The following is a 22219-nucleotide window of genomic DNA, read 5'->3' on the forward strand; positions in this document are numbered from 1 at the left end:
TTAAGGACAGTTCAAGACCACTCTTCAGTGGAATGAGTTCAACTGAAACCTATAGTCATGGAAGTTCAGGGTTGTGTAGTATAGAAAGGTGATGGACAGAACAACAGGAATCCATATGTGGGAGACATAGGTCACAAGATGTGGAATATTCATGCAGATGCAGTGTGAGTGGTTTTGGATTGCGGTCATTCCCAAACAGACAAGGTAATAACAGTGTCAATCCAATCCAAAGGTTCTTTATTTCGGCCATTTGAGACCATAAAAGATACAGTAAAAACATTTAAAACACATGCAAGCATACAATATAAAAACAGTGCAAGGAAGCAGAAGACTAATTGATTCAGTGCATAAAAGACTCTTGGAAATTAAAAACCCAATTAAATACAGTTCGATACAATTCATTTCACATTTGGAAGTTAGGGGTTACCCTTTCAGTATTTTTCCCCTTATCTGCCACATGGCCATTAAATACTTGGCTACAGCAAAGACGATAAAGTGCAGAGTGCTTGTCTTCAGAATTCTATATGATTGTAAATAGTTTCTAAAGCCCAGATTCCTACATAATGGCACTAGCCAATACTTTCTTGGACTGTTGTCAGCAGGCCAAAAAAACAGCACGTGTAGTTCATCCTCCACATTCGTGCTTCACCAAGGGCAGAGTTTGTCGTCCAGCATTGTCCATTTGCTTGTAAAGGATTTAAGGGGCAATGTACCAAACCTCCACTGGATAAAAAGTTTCCTTGCAGTGATAGAGAATATAATGTCCATATATCTTTCAAAGCAGAAAGAACTTTTGGTGGCCAGGAATTGTTCAGTGAGGGAGCCGATTTTCAGGGCACACACAAGCGAAGTTAGGCTCTTGTCTTTAAAAGTTTTGGGGCCCGATGTAGGTAATTCAAATTTACCACTTCTAAAATACCGAATCATACCGATTCGGTATTTAAGAAGTGGTAAATTAGAGGGGTGGAAATGTAGGTAAATCAGAATCGGTAAATACCGAATCGGTAAGATTCAGTATTTACCGATTCTGTAAATACCGATTCGGTATCCCCCATTGATTCCTATGGGCCTTGAAGCCCATAGGAATCAATGTGGAATACCGAATCGGTATTTACCCGATTCGGTAAATTCCGATTGTTGCAAGGGTGCAGGGGATGTCACTTTGACACCCTCTAGCACCCCAATTCCGGACTTGTGTGCCATGTGGCACAGAGACATGCCCTAAGGGCATGTCTGTGTGTCACATTGCACAGGTGTGCATGCACAGATGTGCATGCACACCTGTATTCAGTATTTTACCACCCAATAGGATTGGGTGGTAAAATACCGATTCTAAAGGGCCTTTGGGACTAAGAAGAGTCCCACCTACATGTAGATTTACCGAATCGGTAAAATTACCGATTCAGTAATTTTACCGAATCGGTAAAATAGGCCCCCTACATCCAGAAAAGCCATTTACCGGTCGGTAACGGCCGAATCGGCCGTTACCGGCCGGTAGATGCCGACCTACATCGAGCCCTTGGTGAGCATTTTGCGGGACACCCCTAGACAGCCTCTTTCGGGATCATCCCACAGATCAGCCAGTCCCAGTCAATAGAATTCTCGTATTACATGTGCCACCCATGGAATTCTGTCACAGGAGTTAAGACTCAGGACGTGCTTCAGATCTTGCCTATAGTGGGAGAGTTCACTAGTAGACCAAAGCCTGTGCCAACACCTCAGTGGCTTTAGAGCCAGTTCATCTCCTATTGAAGAGAGCCCCAAATCTAGTCTCAATGGTAACAGGGGTGTACCTTGTGGTAGAGCCAGCAATCGTCTAAGGAAGTTGTTTTCCACCTTGACGAGATCTGTCACAACATTATGGCCCCATTGCTCACCACCATAGGATGAAGCTGCTCTGGCTTGGGTTTTATACATCTCCAGGGCAGGACTAACTGATTTGAAGGTTGATGAATTTGAGACCTTCAAAATTGCCCCCACCATTTGGGATAACTTTAAACGGGATCTTGCTATCTGTGGACCCCAAGATAGATTTTTGTGTAAAGTTACCCCCAAATACTGGAACGTTCTAACCCTTTCCAGCCTATCAGATCCCAAAGTTGGATTAGGCCTAGTGGTTGTCGAGGGATTGAATACCATGAATTTGTTTTTTTCTGCGTTGATCTCAAGGCCATGCACCCTGCAGAAATCCCCAAACCCATCTAGTATCCGTTGAATCCCTATCGGGGATTTGGAGAGCAGGAGGGTATCATCGGCAAACATAATTGCCGGGACCCTCCTGCCTGCCAGCCTGGGGGCATCGTTGTTCCTGACATTGTCAAGGTAGGATATTACACCATTAATAAAGAGGCAAAACAGGGTCGGTGCGAGGACACAACCCTGTCTTACCCCCCTGTTGACTGGAAATCTAGATGACAGCGCCCCCTCCCTCCCGCACCTGACCTAGGCAAAATTTCCATCATGGAGCCTGATTATTGCCTGTAGTAGCTGTGGAGGAACACCTAGCTCCCTGAGGACCGCCCATAGTTTCCTGCGTGGTACCAGGTCAAATGCGGACCTCAGGTCCACGAACACCATGTACAGACTTCCCCCCTCGATCCCCACCGTTTTCCAGTAGAGAAGAAGGAGGCGAAAAATCTGGTCCATGGTGGACGTGTTCTTCCTGAAGCCCACCTGGAGCGGACTAAGGATCTCATTGTCCTCCATCCAGTCCAGGAGGTGGTCCAGTAGGAGACGGGCGAAGAGTTTTTGAGGTACAGCTATGAGGCTAATCGGCCTGTAGTTGGCTGGGAGCAGAGGAGAGCCCTTTTTAAAAATCGGTACTATCTCTGCCCCCAGCCAAGTACAGGGGATTTCCATCCCTCCTAGAATGGAGTTAAAAATAATATGCAAATAAGGGCCCCAGATCTCTGGTTGGTGTCTAAACAAATCTCCAGGGAGTTTATCGAGACCCGGAGCCTTACCCGACGCTAGTCTCCCTATGGCATTTAATACATCATCCAGTGTCAACTCTAGTTTTTCATTAAGCTCAGAGGGGCTATCAAGAACTGGCTCTGTTGAAATTACAGAAGTGTCTTGATACAGTTTGCTGAAGTGTGATTCCCATATTGAGGCAGCGATGTTTGGCTCCACAGCACTTTTCTGTTCCCCTGCACCTGTATGGACTAGTGACCAAAATTTTCTTGAATCCTTGGTTTCCAGTGCCAGTGATAGGTCATGCCACCTATCCCAATCCCAGTCAGACTTTGCATGGGCGATGGCTTCCCTGTATTTCCGTCTCATCTCAGATACTTTGTGTTTATCGGTGCCAGACTTGACCATAAAAATCAGCTCTGTTTTTATCTTTATGCACGTGGAATTGTACCAAGCTGAGGTGGGCGTCCTCTTCTTCCTGCTCACGGTCTCAGGGTAAAAAACCTCTCCTAAGCTCCCCACTAGGTCTACATGAATTTGACCAAGTTTCTTGTTGAAATCAGTAGCTTTGGGTTTGTTAATCAGTTCTTCCATTTCAACTAACTTAGGGAGCGCCAAATCATAGATTTTCGTAATGCACTCTGTTGAACTGACTAATTTCCCTCATCTTACCCTATGTCTGTTATTGGATAGAACTAGGGTCCCTGTGTCTTGCCTTGGGTCATTGAGTGGCGTGCCTTCTTGTGGCCCTGGGTGTACCATATCCAAGCAGAGAGCATTATGATCGCTATCTGCTCTTTCAATCACCTTGAAGTCCAGAACCGTGGGCCACATGCTTGTCACTACAAAAATGTAGTCCAAACGAGATTCCTGGTCCTTCCTATTGAAGGTGCACACTGAAGGGGCATCAGATGGTATGCGCCCATTACAGGCCCTCAGAGTGTGGTTCAGGGTAAGGGACGTGATCTGTAACGCTAAGGGGGACCATGATTTCGGGTTTGGAGATTGACATGGGGGAATCCCCCAGTAATCATCCTCAGCTGTTAAGGCACCCTCCTTTAAACCTTTTAGTGGTTCAAAGTGTCAATTGAAATCCCCACCCATCAGTGTCTTACAATCAACAGGTAGTTGTCCCAGAAATAAAGATAGGTCGTCTAGGGTGGGTGATTCCATGGACACACTTACTGGACGCGAGTACACATTCACAATCGCCAGGTTGTAGCCGTTTGGCCATTTAAGAAGAACACATTGTATGTCCTCCTAATGGGTTGGTATTACCTCTGCTATACAACCAATGTGACTGGCCACCCAGATAGCGAGACCGCCAGAAGGCCTCCCTTTGCCACCCCACCTAGCATAAACATAGAAAGTTGCATAACCCACCCTGGGGTAAACTTCCCTAGCCCAAGTCTCTTGAAAGAGACAGATGTCTTTACTATCTACTAGGGACCCCCAGTCACTAGAGTCTACTTTATTGGCAATGCCTGCAATGTTCCATGAAAGGACCTTCATCTTTTTCGGGCCTGGCTTGGTTGCCATTTCTCTCACTCTCTCACCATCTATATCTGTGCATGGCACTGGAAACCCGTCCAGAATTACCTGCCCCTCTTGGACGTCCGAATCAGTTACTTCGTGTAGGATTCTTGATGGTTGATCAATGGGGAAGCCCTGCGTACTAGTATTGACTGGTCTCTCTGGTGATAGAGGGACAGGGGTGCAGTTTCCAGTGACAATGGCATCTCTCCCTGTCCCAGGCTGAGCAGTATGGAGAACTGTCCCTTCGGTACTCCCAGTGCATACAGCCCTCGAGAGTCAGTCAACCTGGTCAAGGCAGCTATATCTGTTGGCATGAACATAATTACTATGTATGAATGTGTCATGTCGTGGGGGCCTATACCTTGAACCATCAATGGCAAATCCCACCCTAGTCCAGCCGTCATTTACCCCAAGATGTGAGTCACCGCTTCTTGGGTAAAAAAACGACAGCGGGACCAATTCAATGGATGTGTTCCCCGTGTACCCCAGCCAGTTACATATATGGGGGACAATCTGGGAATTCCTAAAACTTACAATGATACAATCACCCCCTATTTTCTTTACTGTGTGGCCAACCCATGGAACCCTCCTGACCATCAGTACTTCCCGTCTCAAATTTGGTGGTAATGGCCTGTGAATGTTTAGCCAACTGATAACTTTATTGCGTAAGGAGCCATAAGATTCCACCGCAGAGTTAGAGAGCTCGGGAACCCTAGTCAGGATTACAGTGTGGGCCGCCGACTCAGGAGGCAGATTTACTACAATTGGCCGGGGACGGTCAGCCATTCTGATGGGAGACTTTTCCTGCCTCGTTGTAGTAGTAGGATTAGGCAGTTTTGACTTCCGGACTAAAGGCACGGGGGGGAGTTGCCTTGGAGGAGGTGGTGGGTTAGGTTGAGGTAGGGTAGCTGTACGAACATTCCCAATAACAGTGGAAATGGACTGGTTTGGGATCACAGTTCTAGGAGAACTAAGGGAAGGGGAAATCCCATTATTTACCACAGTTGCTACTTGGGTGCTGGGCCACAATCCCTGCTGATCATCCATGCCCCCTGTTGCTTTTTCTATTGCTAGAAGTCTGGCGTCAATACAATCAAGCCTAACCAACAGTGGGTCTAGCAGTTTTTTAAGGATAATAGTAAAGAGGTGGATGGAATGGTCCTTACTACTGCAAGACGCCTCTCCAAATATAAACGAGCCAGGCTGTAGTGGCGTCTGAGTGCGAGCGGGGTGCATTGGACTCACCATGTCATTGACAATCACGGCGGAGGAAGTTTCTGTGACATCAATGATATTAAGAGTGGTGTTTGTGATGTGATCCAGTTTTGCCCTTTTTGCACCCTTTGACTGCCTAGGTCTCTTTCTTTTTGGGAGAGCGCCCTCACGAAGACCCCGTAGATGTGTTAAATTAGTATCACTCCCCTCTTCCCTAGTCACAACTGGATGAGGTGTTGAGGGTGGCGTTGACTCAGGGATGGTAAGGTGTGAGTCTCGATCTCGGTGCGAATTGGAGGGTGTCCTCAGCTGCTGTATCACTGATTCGATTGTTTGATCGATGCTATCCAAAAGGGATAGGTGGGTAGCGTCCAGTAATTCTGGGGATATAGCATTCGTGGTAGAACCCAGGGGGGATCGCTGTGTACTTTCAATCCCCTCTACTAACTGTTTTTCTAGGGCTGTGAGTCCATTGGTTACCACAGTATTTGCTTTAATAAGAAAGCTATCCAAAGTACCTCTTACCAAAGAGGCAGCTTTACTCCTCGTCTCCCTTGTTGCCATGATGGTTAGATCCTGATTGACACAAGACCAGTCCAGGTTGTGCAAGTGTGTATCAGACAGAACGGGGGGAGCCGGTCACAGGCGTTAGAGAGGTGGCCCGGTCCGGTCTCTCTCAGGCTCGAACGGACTACAACGGGCCCGCCCTTGGCCCGGGCTTCGCCCGGCACCATCCCGCGCGCATCCCGCGTTCGCGGAATGAGGAGGAGTAAAGTAGGAGGAGGCGGGGCGGGAAGTGGCTCCAGCTGCGGCGAGTTACAGGCCGCTCAGAATGCTGGGCCTCGCAGTCCCGGCCCCGTCCTCTCCCTCTAACAGGTCCTAGTCAGCACTCGTAGTTCAGAGCCCCGGTGCAAGGTTCTCCCCTCTGCGGCAATCCACAATCCAGGTAAGGAAATTAACAGGCGGCAAGGGTCAGCACAGCGTCCTTGGCTTGCAAGCGGCTCCCGCGGAGCGGGGGCTGCGAGCCATTTTGAAGGTGCTACTGGGAGGCGGGGCGGGAAGAGGCTCCAGCTGCGGCGAGTTACAGGCCGCTCAGAATGCTGGGCCTCGCAGTCCCGGCCCCGTCCTCTCCCTCCAACAGGTCCTAGTCAGCACTCGTAGTTCAGAGCCCCGGTGCAAGGTTCGCCCCTCTGCGGCAATCCACAATCCAGGTAAGGAAATTAACATGCGGCAAGGGTCAGCCCAGCGTCCTCGGCTTGCAAGCGGCACCTAATCCAGAGCAGTATGAAATTGTATATGAATGAAGCAAAAGGCTGAACAGGCAATTGTTTCAGGGAGCAGCTGTCATTTGAAGATGTGACCATATCATACACTTGCTTCATGTTTGCGCTATCAGAGATTCAAGTTGTCTTCTACCATCCTTTCCATGCCCCTATTAACAAGAATGTCAAGATTTGTGAGCTTCCACTAAACCAGTCTCGTATTATAGTCACTGAGAGGCAACATTGCCAAAGTAAGGGCAGGTGGTCTCACTTTTCCCAGTTCACCATATAAACTGAGAATTATGAGAAGATATTTATTAAGGACATTAAAATAGGGTGAGAAGTATTGAAGTTAATAAGGCAAAGTAAGAAATTGTCAACATAGACAAATATTTTATCCTTTGGCTGATGTGAAGATACAAATGGCACTTGAAAAGGAGAATACCGCAGAGAGGGGTTCAAGAGCAAGGTGAAAGAGAAGTATGCTCATGTGACGCGACGGAAAGCCTTCTACACATTGGATGAGAATGTAATAATATGCTGCTGTTGATCCTCAGTGTACTAAAGAAGATCTTAGGTCATCCAAGGACAAAGTGACATGTGACTGATGTACCATGGAAGGAATAACGTTGCTGTCTCTGGTGGCTAGGACTTTGTTCCGTACCATTACACTAGGTTGATCAGAGATGTCAGCCAGTGAGGCCCTGGTGTAATTCGCGGAGTTTTGCCAAGCGAAACTCTGCGAAGTTACAAAAAAAACTCAGCGGAATCCCGCAAGTGGCAGAGTGCAAACTGCCATTTGCGCTGATCATCTGCTTTTAGAGTAGAAATTCTAACTGCTCATGCTCGCCAACTTACCATTCACGAACGGGGTAAAACTCAGCTGCACTACGTAAAGTGGAGTTTTCTTCACTCTGCGAGGTACTTGGTGCGCGTAGTGCAGAAAAGTCTGCAAACTCTGCAAACAGATCAGAGTTCACTGCCCAGGCCTACGGCCAGTAAGTAGAGCATTTGAGGGGTTTTCCCTTCTTTAAGTACAGAAAAAGAATTGCCTCGTTAGAGACTGGTCATAGTGAGCTGGACTCTCAAACATTTATTTTGATAATTCACCAATGTCACACAAAATTACCTAAAATTCACCTACTTCCAGGAATGTGCTTATTTTTCCCCTTGGACAAACAGATGTTTTTGATAATCCTACACTCCTGCCCAGTGGTAGCTAGCCCCTCTACATATTTTAGAGTGAATGATAGTTTGATGATTGTCTTACTATACATTTTCTTTCTTTCTTTCTTTCAACAACAACAACAACAACAACCAACCAACGCACACCATGACCGAACAACCACCCCCCACCACCACCCTCCACGCCTGGACCCCGATCAGCACCGAAGACACCATCCGCACGAAGAACTCCATCCACTCCGGATCACCGACCGACCCCTGCCCTCACCACATCTTCAACAAGGCCGACGCTGTCATCGCAACCCACCTGCGAGACATCATCAACACATCCTTCGACACCGCCACCTTCCCTGAGAGCTGGAAGCACGCCGAACTCAGCGCTCTACTCAAGAAACCAACAGCGGACCCCACCGAACTCAAGAACTACCGCCCCATCTCGCTCCTCCCGTTTCCAGCCAAAGTCATCGAGAAGACCGTCAACAAGCAGATGGCCACCTTCCTCGAGACGAATGGATCCCTCGACCCCTCACAGTCCGGCTTCCGAGCCAATCACAGCACCGAGACCGCCCTCATCGCCGCCACCGATGACATCCGAGCCCTGATGGACAATGGAGAAACAGCGGCCCTCATCCTCCTAGACCTCTCCGCGGCATTCGACACTGTCTGCCACCGCACCCTAGTACAGCGCCTCAGCAACATCGGAATCCAGGACAAGGCGCTGGAATGGATCATCTCCCTCCTCGACGGAAGAACACAGAGAGTCCGCCTACCACCGTACAAGTCAGAGGCCTCCAAAGTCATCTGCGGCGTCCCTCAAGGATCATCTCTGAGCCCCACCCTCTTCAACGTCTACATGAGCCCCCTCGCGGCCATCGCACACAAACACAACCTCAGCATAATCTCCTACGCCGACGACACCCAGCTGATCCTCTCCCTGACCAACGACCCCGCCTCCGCCAGAGCCAACCTGCACGAAGGGATGAAAGAGGTAGCCGAGTGGATGACGACCAGCCGCCTGAAACTGAACTCTGACAAGACGGAGGTCCTCATCCTGGGCTCTTCACCCTCCGCCTTGGACGACTCCTGGTGGCCTCCCGCCCTGGGCACCGCACCCAAACCGACAGACCATGCACGCAACCTGGGCTTCATCCTGGACTCCTCCCTCTCCATGACCAGGCAAGTCAACAGCGTCTCCTCGGCGTGCTTCAACATCCTTCGCATGCTACGGAAGATCTTCTGGTGGATCCCCACCGAGACCAGGAAGACCGTCACCCAGGCCCTCATCACCAGCCGACTGGACTACGGCAACGCCCTCTACGCCGGTACCACCGCCAAGCTCCAGAAGAGACTCCAGCAGATCCAGAACGCCTCAGCCAGACTCATCCTCGACATCCCACGAACCAGCCACATCTCCGGACATCTGAGAGACCTTCACTGGCTCCCCGTCAACAAAAGAATCACCTTCCGCCTCCTCACCCACGCACACAAAGCCCTACACGACCAAGGCCCGAGCTACCTCAACAGCCGGATCAACTTCTACGCTCCCAAACGCCACCTCCGATCAGCCAACCACGCCCTCGCCGAGGTCCCCCGCATCCGAAGAGCGACTACAGGAGGAAGGTCCTTCTCCTACCTGGCCGCCAAGACCTGGAACTCCCTCCCGACCGACCTGCGCCTGACCCAAGACCACCTCTCCTTCAGGAAGAAGCTGAAGACCTGGCTGTTCGAGCAGTAGCGGCACCCCCCCCCCCAGCGCCTTGAGACCCTACGGGTATGTAGCGCGCTCTATAAGTGTCATTGATTGATTGATTGATTGATTGATTGTAGTGGTGGGTACCCATGTATTGTGATGGATGTTGTCCATGTTAGGGGTAGGCAGAATTTGCATAATTGCGTTACGCAAATCTCCACGAAGCGGTAAAAAATCACTGCGAACACACAGAAATTCCACGAACACGCGGAATTGCTTGTTCGCAATGCTTTTTTCCTGTTTGCAATCGATGTTTGCGTGCTCGGGGTAAATATCACCCGAACACGCATTTTGAGAACATGAACAAGCAAAACATTTTGCGAAGTCTCATAACGCAGAATTTTGGGCAATTTCATGTTCTCCGCGGAATGCGAAAATTACCCAAATTACACAAATTTGGGCGAGCGGAACGAAATTTACTGCCCAGGCCTAGTCCTTGTATGGTAGTGAGTGTCACTGCAAGTTGTGCTTATTGTTGATTGATAATTGCTCAGTGAAAGTGGTTGTTGATTTTTGTTGAGTGTCTTATCTGTATTAAGGTGATGACCAAACTGGGGATGTATGACCTTACGACGCATACTTTTACAACGCATACCTTTACAACGCATTTTTTACAACGCAATATCCATTACAACGCATTCCATTACAACGAATGCCATTACAACGAATTTTTAAAAACTACCTTTACAACGCATTCCATTACAACGCATACTACCTTTACAACGCATACCATTACAACGCATAACATTACATTGCATGTAAGGTAAGTATTGGATAGTGTAGGGGTAAAAATTACTATTCTATCTCCATGGAGGTGCAACAGTAGGGTAAGTGTTGGATAGTGTAGGGGTAAAAGTTACTATTCTTACTCCAGGGGGTGCAACAGTAGGGTAAGTGTTGGATAGTGTAGGGGTAAAAATTACTATTCTAACTCCAGGGGTTGCAACAGTAGGGCAAGTGTTGGATAGTGTGGGGTAAAAATTACTATTCTAACTCCAGGGGGTGCAACAGTAGGGTAAGTGTTGGATAGTGTAGGGGTAAAAATTACTATTCTAACTCCAGGGGTGCAACAGTAGGGTAAGTGTTGGATAGTGTAAGGGTACTATGTGTTGTAATGCTATGCGTTGTAATGGTATGCATTGTAATGACTGCGTTGTAATGACATGCGTTGTAGTGGTATGCGTTGTAGTGTCATGCGTTGTAATGGCATGCTTTGTAATGGATGTTGCGTTGTAAAAGTTTCGTTGTAATGGTAGTGCGTTGTAAAAGTTGCATTGTAAAGGTTGTTTCCCCCAAACTGGTCAAGTACCAGTCTGGCCAGATCTTTCATAATGTAGATTTCTATGTGTTTGATCTCCTTTGAAAGTGTATGCCAGTGATTCTTATTCTCGTTTGCCATATATGGTGTATGTCAGTGAGCACAGGTGATTTTGTTTCCCTGAATCTGTTGTCAGTGTAGCTTCTGTTTTACATGATTATTTTGCATCTGTAAGAAAAGCTTAATTTTCTGAGATCAGCTCGCCTGTTTTCTGAGGATGTGCTGAGTTGGTAAGCATAGCTGTTGTGCACCTGCGAATATAGTGTTGCCATTGCTAAATATAATGTGGATTACTGAGAGTGACAAATTAAGCGCACCTATGTGTATAAATGTTGCGCATCCGTGTGCTAAAAAATGATGTGCTGCATAAAGAATATCTCCAAAGTTGCTGTGGGATTTGGTGCCTTTCCTTTCCGTGTCCAAGTGGCTTTGAGTTACTCCTTGTCTTGTATGATGCAATGTTCGTCACTGTCCTCTAGTGTTATTATGGTGGGGCATTGTGTTGTTTGGTGCTGGACTCTTTAAAGGATCTTATTATGTTATTGTTGTGTGCTGTGTTGGGGAGTTATGGGAGGGGAGAAGGGAGGATATGTATTTTTCTGCTTAATGTCTGAATGTGAGCATATAGCTTGTGGAGCTGTGGGTCTTCTTGCTCAGACACATAATGCATGATCTAGATGTCCAGCGAATGAGTGACTCTGGGTGATTAGTCAGTGGACAAAGGGACTGAGCAGGGACATCCAGCCGCCCATGTAGAAGGTGAGCATAGCATCTTGTTTACTTTGTGCAACCTGATTAAAGGACAGATTTAAAGTTTCTGCCTTTGTAGATTTATGCACATTGGGAACAGAACCATGATCTGCCATGTGTTATGTTACATATATGTGTACAGCGCACAACTCACCCATGAAGGTAAACTGGCCATGAAGCAGAAAGTGCATGGGCTGAGCCAGGGTCAGGGCTAGGTTAAGAACCAGGTCTTGAGATTCTTGTGGAATTCAAGAACTCAGGAGAATACTCTGATGTACAGGTGGTTCCAGGCTTCACGAGTGAGGCAGTGAAGAAAGAACCACCAGGTCTGGTTCGGTGTATGCCATATGTGTGTGCAAGTAGGAGTCTGGCTGAGCGGAGGTATCAATTAGGCTAGTGGAAATGTATGTGCTTGTTGGGATACCTGGAGAAAAAGTTCTGTAATGCTTTGTATGGGTGTGTGAGGAGTTTGATGAGTGTTCATTTGTGGATTGGGAGCCAAGAGAGCACTCTGATGTCTGGGGTGATGTGGGTTCTGGTTTAGTGGTTGAGATTGAGTCTGGCCACTGAGTTTTTTTGGCCTGAAGTCTTCTGGTCAGTTGAGCATTGATTCCAACAGGAGTGCATTAAAGTAGTCCAGCTTGTTGGATTTGAGGGCTAGGGTGAAAGCTCAGCAAGTGTTGATGGGGAGCCATTTGAAGATCTTATTGAGCATCTTGAGTGTGTGGAAGGCGGAGATGAAGACTACATTCACTTGTCTGGTCCCAGTGAATTGGTTTTTGATTACTTTTCCAAGGTTCTTTGCGTGGGTTGCAGGGAGGGGTGTGGGTCCAGGTTCAGCAGGCCACCAGGTGGTGTCCCAGAGTGATGAGTCTTTACCAAGGATTACTACTTATGTCTTGTCTGTGTTGAGTTTGAGGCTGTTGATTTTCATACATCTTACAACATCGATCATGCAGGCAGACAAATGTTTGTCATCTTGTTGGAAAGGGAGAGTACGTGTTGGATGTCATCAGCATAGGATAAGATGTTGATTCCATATTTGCGGATGATGCTTTTGAGTCATGTAGACATTGACAAGAGTACGGCTGAGGGAGGACCCCTGTGGAACTCTGCAGAAGAGGCTAATGGCGTCTGAGGTGATGGGAGCCAGGCTGACTGACTTGGTGTGGCCTGTCAGGAACGAGTAAATCTAGCAAACTGCAGGACATTAAATGCAAGCTTTGTGCAGTTGTTAGATAAGGATGGAGCGGGAGACTGAGTTGAAGGCTGCGAAAAGATCCAATAGGAAGAAGGCTGTGGTATCACCTCTATCATTAATCATTCAATTGTATCTGTGGCAGAGATGTGTGCTGTCTCTTTACTGGCAGAGTGTTGAGGAGCTGGCTGTCAGTGTGGTGGGTGGTTAGGCATTTATTTATCATCTTTCCATGACTTTTACCAAATAGGCCAGACGTTGGCTAGCATCTTCGGGTCGTTTAAGGGTTTCTTGAGGAGAGGGAGAACTGTGACGTGTTTCCAGATGTCCACTTAGGTGGTTGTGATGATTGAGTCATTCAGGATGGGGGTGAGGGCTGCGTTGATGGGGCCTAGTCTATTGGTGAAAATGTGGTGAGGTCAGGGGCCTAAGGGTGATCTAGACTGTGTGAAATGCATAGTGGTTGCGATATTGTCAGTGACACAGCTGTTGTGCATGATCTTATGACTCTGCATGACTAATGGGGAGACAGGGTACCAGACGAATAGTAACTAAATGGTTGTCTAACGTAAATATCCTAAATATTATTTACAAATATATCACCCCATTACAGTTAATATTAGAATATCTGCATCCAATATTTTTGCTAACAATATATAGGACCAATATCTGTCAGACAATATTTTTGCTAGTACTTTTCTGACATATATCTGAATACGGCTGAGACCCTGGTGAAAGCTTGTGGCATGTAAAATATAAATGTAAATAGTAAAATTGTGCAGGCCCACCAAAGATCCCTGCAGATCAAGGCTCTTGTCAAATTGATTCCCAGATTGATTAGCGCTTGAAAATGTATGTGCAACGGAAAGGCCGAAATATATTCCTAGTTGTGAGTTGGCACTGCACAGCCAATCATCTGAATTTGTTAACGTTTGCAGACAATAATATACATTATTTCCCCATTTAACACAGATGCTGCGAAAGGTGTCCATGCTGTTCTGCCTGAGGTCCCAGAGGAAGGAAAACCAATGGAACTGTCATGTGCGACGGAGAGTAGCAACCCAAGAGCGACTCTTTATACCTGGTATAAGAATGAGGAGGTGATACAGGAAGGTAAAACACTGAAGATTGAGAGTACAGCCATGGATGATTCAGGGGTCTACCGCTGTGTGGCCCACAATGCAATGGGCAGCAGCTCTTCTGCACCTGTTACTGTCGACGTCAAACGTAAGCATGTTTTGAACCATACCCTTTAATACTGAAATATTTAAAAAATCATGGAAATTAGTGTGACGTGTTGGGTGTGTGATTGTATTCCAAGCTGTCGTAAGATATCGTGTGATATCGAATTGTATGAAATGATGGGAACTTGAGATGTGTAGTGTGGATGTTGGGTGGTTAAAGAATTTAGCAAAATATGTGTAGGTTATTTTTTCAAACATGGTGGGAGATGTAGTGTTATGGTATTAGATCACATGAAATAGTGTTGATTGAAGCATTTTTCGATTCTGTGGTACGACCTGATATGGTGTCACACTGCACAGGGTAGCGTTTTGTATCATGCTATGTGATAAGGAGCATTCTCTCAGGATGTGATTGCATGTGATGTGTCTTAGTTTCCTGTCTAATATGCATTATGTGGTGTAGTGTAGTGTGAAGAGATGTACTGTTGTGTGTTTTGACTGGTGTGGTACCAAGAGACGTAGTGTATCCTGTGGTGGAGTTCATTTGTGTTAAATTATGATATTTCGAATAGTGTCTTCTGTTGTTATGCTGTGTGAAATATTAGGTGGTTGGATAATCTGCTAGAGTGAGTCGTGAAGTGATGTGTGAATTATGATTAAAGAAATGTTGTGGGTATGGTGTAATATTGTGGAATAAGTTGCTCCATGGTGTGTTATGGGTGTGAAGATGGTATGCTCTTGTTTGTTATTGTGTGATATGGTTTGGTGTGGAATGTATTGGATGCTATTTATTATTATTAAAGGGGTTTGTAAAGCGCCTGGTGACGCCTCCCGGCGTGTCCCCGCGCTGTGGAGAGAGCATGTTAGGAGGAAGGAAGCAAGACCAGTTACGAAGTAAATAAAAAGGTTTTCAGCATCTTTCTAAAAGAGGGCTCATTAGTTTCTAGCCTAATTTTCATAGGGAGGAGATTGCTATGTTACTCTGTTGTGGATGGTGACCTGTGCGTTTATGTGGTGTAATGCAATGTAGTATTGATGGCTCAATATGTTGTGGTGTACTGAAATCTGGTATAGCGTGGTGAGTTATACAGTGTTGTAGACTGGTATGCTTACTTTCAAGTTGTGGTAGGGCTCAATCATTCTGTTCCAACTTGTGAGAACCTTACGATCACTGATATTATTTGATATATTACTTGTAGAGCACAGCATGCAATTGATGGAGTATATTGATCAGATAATGGCAGGTGACATCGACAGAATAGGAATCTCTTCAAAGGTTTACTAAAACAGAGCTCTTTGTGAAAACAGTTAATAGAGATCAGTGTGAAATAGATCAGCTGGTCATTCCATGGTGTAGAACCTTAATGTGACCACATAAACGGGAGCACATAAATGTAAGAGTGGGAATCAGAGTGGTAAGGTATAGTACGTCTGCTTAGAGAGAAATAGCTAATCGAACAGAAATGTTCAAGGCCTTAGATGATTGAGGCATCGGGCAGAGGACCTTTAAGTTAATCTTCACATGCATTGCTAACCAATAAAGACTACATAGGTCTGGATTCTCTGCAGCTTTTTCTGTGCGGCATGCGGGAGACACAAATGCAATGGGAATGCAATAGGTGTTTCTGGCAGCCACCTTAGCCTGGAGATCACATAGACAAAAGAAATAACCTAATTCAGAAGTATTTAGAGACTTCGTGCACATTGATCGGTCTCCTTTAAAATTTGAAGTCTATACATTCCCTCATGCCCTATAATCGCACAGATTTGTTGACAGGCTGGCTTGCAGCATTTGCACAGGCACACTACCTGAAACGTCCATTGGTGTGGAGATGCACAGATATTCAATGGAGATTCCTTTTTAGGTTAGGTTTGCCTTTTTCTCCCACCGCACGAATTCGAGCAGGTTTAAATACAGCACTCGCTACTAGGCAGTCCCCCGGGCAAGAAGTAGGTTATTTGACCCAAGGCAGCTTTGATGAAGTAAGTGGCGCGGGGGACCTTTTTATTTTTCGGTGATTCAGGATGTTCACGAACAGGTGGTGACTGACACCTTGGAAGCTGCTCGATCAGCAACAGTTTTTTCTGAGCAGCATCTTTTTCTTCTAAATTAGGGTTTGACTACCGGCCCCTTGATCCCTGTTTTTCGACCATGACTCAATAGCATAGCATTTTTGAAGTACATTACGAAGTATGGGCCATATTATCAAGGGGGTTTATCTCCGCTTTTTTGGCTTTAAAAGCCAAGAAAGCGGAGATAAAATTATCTCCCTATTACCTAGCTGTCGCTAACACCAGTTAGCGACAGCTAGTAGGAGATAGCGACTATCTTGGGCCCCACTTTGCATGTCAGTGATATTTATCACTAATGACATGCAAAGTGGGCGTGCCAAGATGTTAGCGACTGGAAACAGTCGCTAACATTGCTATCTCCTATTACCAACTTTTGGAGATAAATATCTCCAAAAGCTAACACCTGCCCTGAGCAGTTCTTAGCCATGTTATCTAATGGGAGGTGGATAACATGGCTAAGAGCATTAGCTCGGTAATGCATGAATATCGCTGACTTTTCAGCGATATTCATGCATTGCAGACGATTTTTATCGCATTTGCGATAAACCTTGGTAATACCAAGGTTTATCTGCGATAAAAATCACTGCAGCTCTGCGGTAAATTTTTGTCTCTAACCAAGCAATAGCGATAATTATCGCTATTGCTTGGTAATATGCCCCTATATTTCTTCTTATATGTTAAATGTTGTGTAGTGTTTTGGCACTTTGTGTCTTGTCTTACGAGTGAGTTGATTTAACAATCAAAGTTGTGTGGCAACAATTTGATGCACAAATGAGTGAACACTGGTTAGAATTTATGAGAACCTACCACTGTTGTGTATCGATTTAGATTCCGTACTAATTTCCTGATTGATGCCCTTATATAGGTACAATTTATATTGCCCTTACATAGGCATAGAAATCCAGTCCTTATTTAGGCATAGTCCGTGCTACCCAAATACAGGCATGGCTACTTACATAGGCATGGCTACTTACATCCGTTCATCTATGTCACCACAAGTTCTTGGAAAACCAGAATCTTAAGCCTTTAGGACTTCCCCTTGCTTGGATATTGATTTCTCCAAGAACTCATTTATTATGCATGAACATCTATTCCTTAGGGGTTCATTTAGGACGTTCTTATACCCGACGTTTATGTCAATATTGGCATTACTAAAAAAACCTTCAAGGCATAAATATACGTTCACTTGCTATGGCAAGGCACGGTTAGGTTCGGACGCGGCTCGCCACTGCAAGTCTTGAAGGAAGTCAACTCCCCAACTGACGCACTGACCAGACGCTGCCATCCTCCTCGCAGAGAATCCAGCTCCAGTGTTTCTGACTCCCCTTGCAGGGTGTTAAGAGATCATGTTCCGGGAAAGAGATACCAACCTCTCTCATTCTAAGGTATGGAGCTGATTCGAACCTAGAGAACCCTTTGGCAATTCGTAGCACAACTAAACTAAACTATAGCTAAAACAGCACCTACTTTTCTCTCGTACTAGACTTAGGTTAGGGGTAGGATTTTTTTAGAAGCACCAGTTGAGTATTTTAGCCTGTGTTATTTAAGTATGTATTTTTATATATGTCATAGCTACAGACCATGCTATTACATTATTATTTTATATTAATGTTTACGCTGTACGCATTATACTTCACATTCTGTCTTACGATTGTAGCAGTTCATATCTCTTGCATGAGAAATAAGACTGCTCAATAAACCCTTTTTATTGAAACGCCCCGTCTATATCTATGTCTATGCAAACTCTATAGAAAGGAAGCATGCACGACTGACTGAGTGAAATAGTTATCTATTGTTTCCACTGAAGATATTGTTCCGACTCTAAGGGAAACAAAGTTGCTATGTTTATGCGGTTGTCAGAAACTAATCCCTTCTTGTTCATTTGAGAAAGTTTCTATTGACCTCTGAGTTAGCTGGCACACACAATTAATTAAGTTTGATGTTCTCGATAGAGACATACTGACCTCAGTCCTATGTCAAAACTATAGTGTATATTATTCCAATGTGCAGAGCCTTTTAGGGATATAGGAGCTACACAACACCACATACAGGTGTTACATATGTGAGGTTCAAGTTGAGTAATTGTGACCTGCCAGCCTGGGTGACAGGTCATTGTTTTAATGTTTTTTCCTTTTTAATTACAAATACGGAGTATCTCAGAAAAAAAACGTATATATACATAATGCATGCACATTAAGGGGTCATTAGGATGGCAAGAGGACTTTATCTGCCTGCCATCCTATCGGGAAACGGGACCGCCCGCCATAAGGGTGGGGGTCCTGTTGGGGCAATTAGGATGCGCCCGCCACAGTGGCAGGCACATCTTGCATTCCTGTCATTGTGGCGGGCGGTGCACTCAGCACAGCCCGCCACAATGCCAGGAAGGCATGTTGTGCATGGAACTTCAGGGGGGTACCATAGGTACCCCCCAAGTGTAATCAATCCCCACCCCTCAGAGTCCCTGGGGCCCACAACAGGCCCCCGCAATCTATTCCCAAATGCCTTTCCGTGGCGGCCTGTTATCCTAATGGGCCCCAAAGTGTTCACGTTTGCGTCCTTATTATAGGATTGTTTAGAAGTGGTACACACTGGGCTGGACCCCATGGACACCTTATAAAGAGCCAATAGGGGAACGGCTCGAAACATGTCGGCTATCTATTACTGAGAAAACCAGACTCATTGTGGTCCAGTTTTCTCCCAGTAGTAACCCCTGAATTTAACCTCACCAACTAGGGGCAGGAATAAAAGAGTGGCCCACTAGTTAGATACTTTTAATTTTTTCCTTTCCACCTACCCTCACTTCACATAGTCTGCACCAGTAAGTGCTCCTGCGTATTTGTAAGTCGTAGCACGCCTCAATCCGTAGAGAATTGAGAAGAACCCCAATAAGGAAGCATGCCACCTAGGGGAAACCCTGGTGGGTGTGGGGTCTCTCGAAAAAAAGTACTTTTTTCTAGATAAGTGATTGCATCGTATTCTCGCAGTATCCTATCATAATTCCCTTGGACATGATCTCTTCGATTACTCAATTTGTGTTTGTTACATAACAGTCAGGAGGAGAAATCTAGCCTCTACCTTTACTTCCCGGTTTCTTTGTTTGTAACTAATATGTTATCTTTCATACAGGTACCCGATATAGGCTTAGGTAGTAACTAAACCTTTCACCTATATTTCCCCTGTCATTACAGTGCATAACGGTTCCTGGTACTGACCTTTTACCTAGTTACGGTTCTGCTTAAATGAGGTGGGTTTTCCTCGAAAAGCTGTCCTTATTCATTATGCATGAGGATTCTTGGAATCTAAGCAGGACTACCATATCCTGCATAATACCTATGTCTAAGCGTCAGTCCTTCCGTCATCCTAGTCCAACATGACACAGCAAGGCAGATCCCCTGAGGGTACCACTTTGGATATATAAACACCCTATCTTTGCTGAGGCAGGGAGAGGAAAAAAAGGACTTCCATGCTGACACACTGACGCAAGACGCTGAGGTTCCTGCATGCAGACACTCCAGCTCGCAGTGGTCTGACATCCCTCATGGGGTGTTCATCTCGAGCCCAAGATGGGGTCCTACAGTCTCTCACTTCAGGTAATGTGGTTGGCTTTATCCTAGGGTGATTCTTGGCTCCACACCTACATATATGTTAGGGACACGTAGGTACATCTAAATAGGGGTGCATCGTAGGAGTGCGCATTTATTACTGTCATGTATTTTATATACTTGCCTGTATTCATTGTTCTAGCACTATGGTAGGAATCTACCATCCTTTCAGTTTATTGTTGCATACAGTCATTTATATCTGTTTCCGTCTTATGGTTGTTTCAGCACACCTATTTTACATTAGAATGATGCTGGTTCAATAACTACTTATTGGAAGACGTCCCCACCATCTATTCTGTTTATTTCTCCGAGCCGAACTGAGCATGAGTGACAGAGCGAAAAGTACGGTACTGTTTCCATGATTCTGAGGGTTTAGGGTTTTCATGTTCAATATTTGCCAGAGACTATTTGCTCCTTGGTAAGAGGGGCCTATACAAGCACTGTGAGCTGTCAGGACTACGTACTAACCTATCATGTGGGGGTCTCTGGAATCAGTCTGATACTAATTCCATAGTTTATATAGTCTAAATGCGCAGAACATATATAGGTGTATAGGAACTACACAACAGATGTTAGTTGTACACCACTCAACAATGCAAACTTTATTAAGGAGGCTGAACTATGGAAAAACTCCAGCTTTTATGTTTAGGAGAAATGAATGGAGAACTTTTGTATAGTACCATGGTAGAAGTAAAAAAGGTTTGCGATGATGTGCAGTTTTGTTTCTTTGGTCCTCAGCAGGATTCCAGGGGAAAGGAAGAGTAGTGAAGAGGAGGAGTTATACAACAGGTCTGAGATATTACAGTTGATTGTTTTGAAGAAGAGATGACAAAATGTTACACAGTGTGGGTTAAAAAAACAGTCTGTTTGTATATGTTGTTGACGGACTCACAACAAGATTTACACACAGACTGTTGTTTTGTGTTTAAAAAGTGAAAAAGCAAATAATGATTACTGGCAACAATTATCTCTGTATTTATTAGTCGAACTGGCATTGTTAGATGTGTATTTATTTGAAGAGGAACGCATTGCCTTGTACATAAGGCAAGTTATATGTAAGTAGTGTTACAATAAATTAGAAGATATTAAAAGGAACAACACATAGATAATAGATACCAATTTTGTAAGATAATAATATTCCTGCTAATGTAAAAAAACTATGACAGGCCAAAAATAAGAAGAACATCAGCATTTATGATTATTTGCAGCATTGTGAAGGGCTTTTATAGACTTCTCTCTAGCACTCACTACAACTCCATAATCCATGCAGTATGATGCCATCTGGGAAATCTTTGGAGCCAAGTTGAGATTAGACCTCTGTAGGGAATCTCTGCCCTGGTGTTGTTGAGGCAGCTTTTGAAGTCAGGGTCTTTCAGCCTCACTTTGCCTTCTTGCTGCTTTTAGACAATTGTCATGGCATGTTCTTAGATGATAAAGCATGGACAGAGTCCGGCAAGTATATTTGCTATTTGTACCCCTTGACAATGTCTTGTTACATATTGTACATTGCGGAATTTAAGTTGTAAAGCTGTGGGAACCAACATAATTTCTTTGTTTGGTAGTTATGTTCAATTCGTGGGTTCCGATGCTGAAAGTAATTTTTTGAAAATGTTGCTTTTTTTTTTACAAATGTGTTGTTAAAATAAAGTTGAACTATTATGTTACTAAACAGCTAGACTCAAGCTTTCTGTAAAAGATGCCTGCATATCTTTTTGACTTTCATTTGTATTCGTGACTACTGACATCATTGCGACCTCCACTGTTGCTGTGAAGAAGGAAAATGAATTTCCAATGTAGTTATTATGACAAATGAATACGTAGGGGAAAGATAAATTACTATCTTACTTAATAGCTACACTGAAACCTTACGTAAAACATGTCTATACTTTGCACACAGCCACTACCTATGCAATCATACAATCAACCAGGCACTACTCATGCACCTATGTAATGACCCAGACATTACATACTTACTCACAGACCCATACAGCTACTCACACACCCAGTCACCAACCTATACAGACACTCACAAAGCTTACAGGTTAAACAGTTAGGAAAATATAAATTCACTGGAAATGTAATTTAAAAAACCTTAGAATTTCACACAAAAAACAATAAAACAAGGTTACAGAGACGTAATAGTTCGGCTCAAGTTTCACTCATACAAAACCAGAGAAATTTAGCAGTTATAGTTAGCTGAGCTAATTATAGCTCGCACCCCTTCGGTGCACTG

At 45.0% G+C, this 22219-nt stretch overlaps 1 protein-coding gene across 9 annotated transcripts in view; it reads left to right on the plus strand.

The window, feature by feature from the left end:
• The window catches only part of LOC147701201 (sialoadhesin-like), a 473651-nt gene that overhangs the window by 328027 nt on the left and 123405 nt on the right, over nucleotides 1–22219 (plus strand). For all 9 annotated transcript variants that reach the window (XM_086929948.1, XM_086929946.1, XM_086929954.1 and 6 more), the window contains one exon: nucleotides 14100–14354. In XM_086929948.1, the coding sequence (XP_086786074.1) occupies nucleotides 14100–14354 (255 nt within the window). The remainder of the gene's footprint in view (nucleotides 1–14099; nucleotides 14355–22219) is intronic.

Source organism: Lissotriton vulgaris, chromosome 7 (genome assembly GCF_964263255.1).
Source record: "Lissotriton vulgaris chromosome 7, aLisVul1.2, whole genome shotgun sequence".
Taxonomy (NCBI): domain Eukaryota; kingdom Metazoa; phylum Chordata; class Amphibia; order Caudata; family Salamandridae; genus Lissotriton; species Lissotriton vulgaris.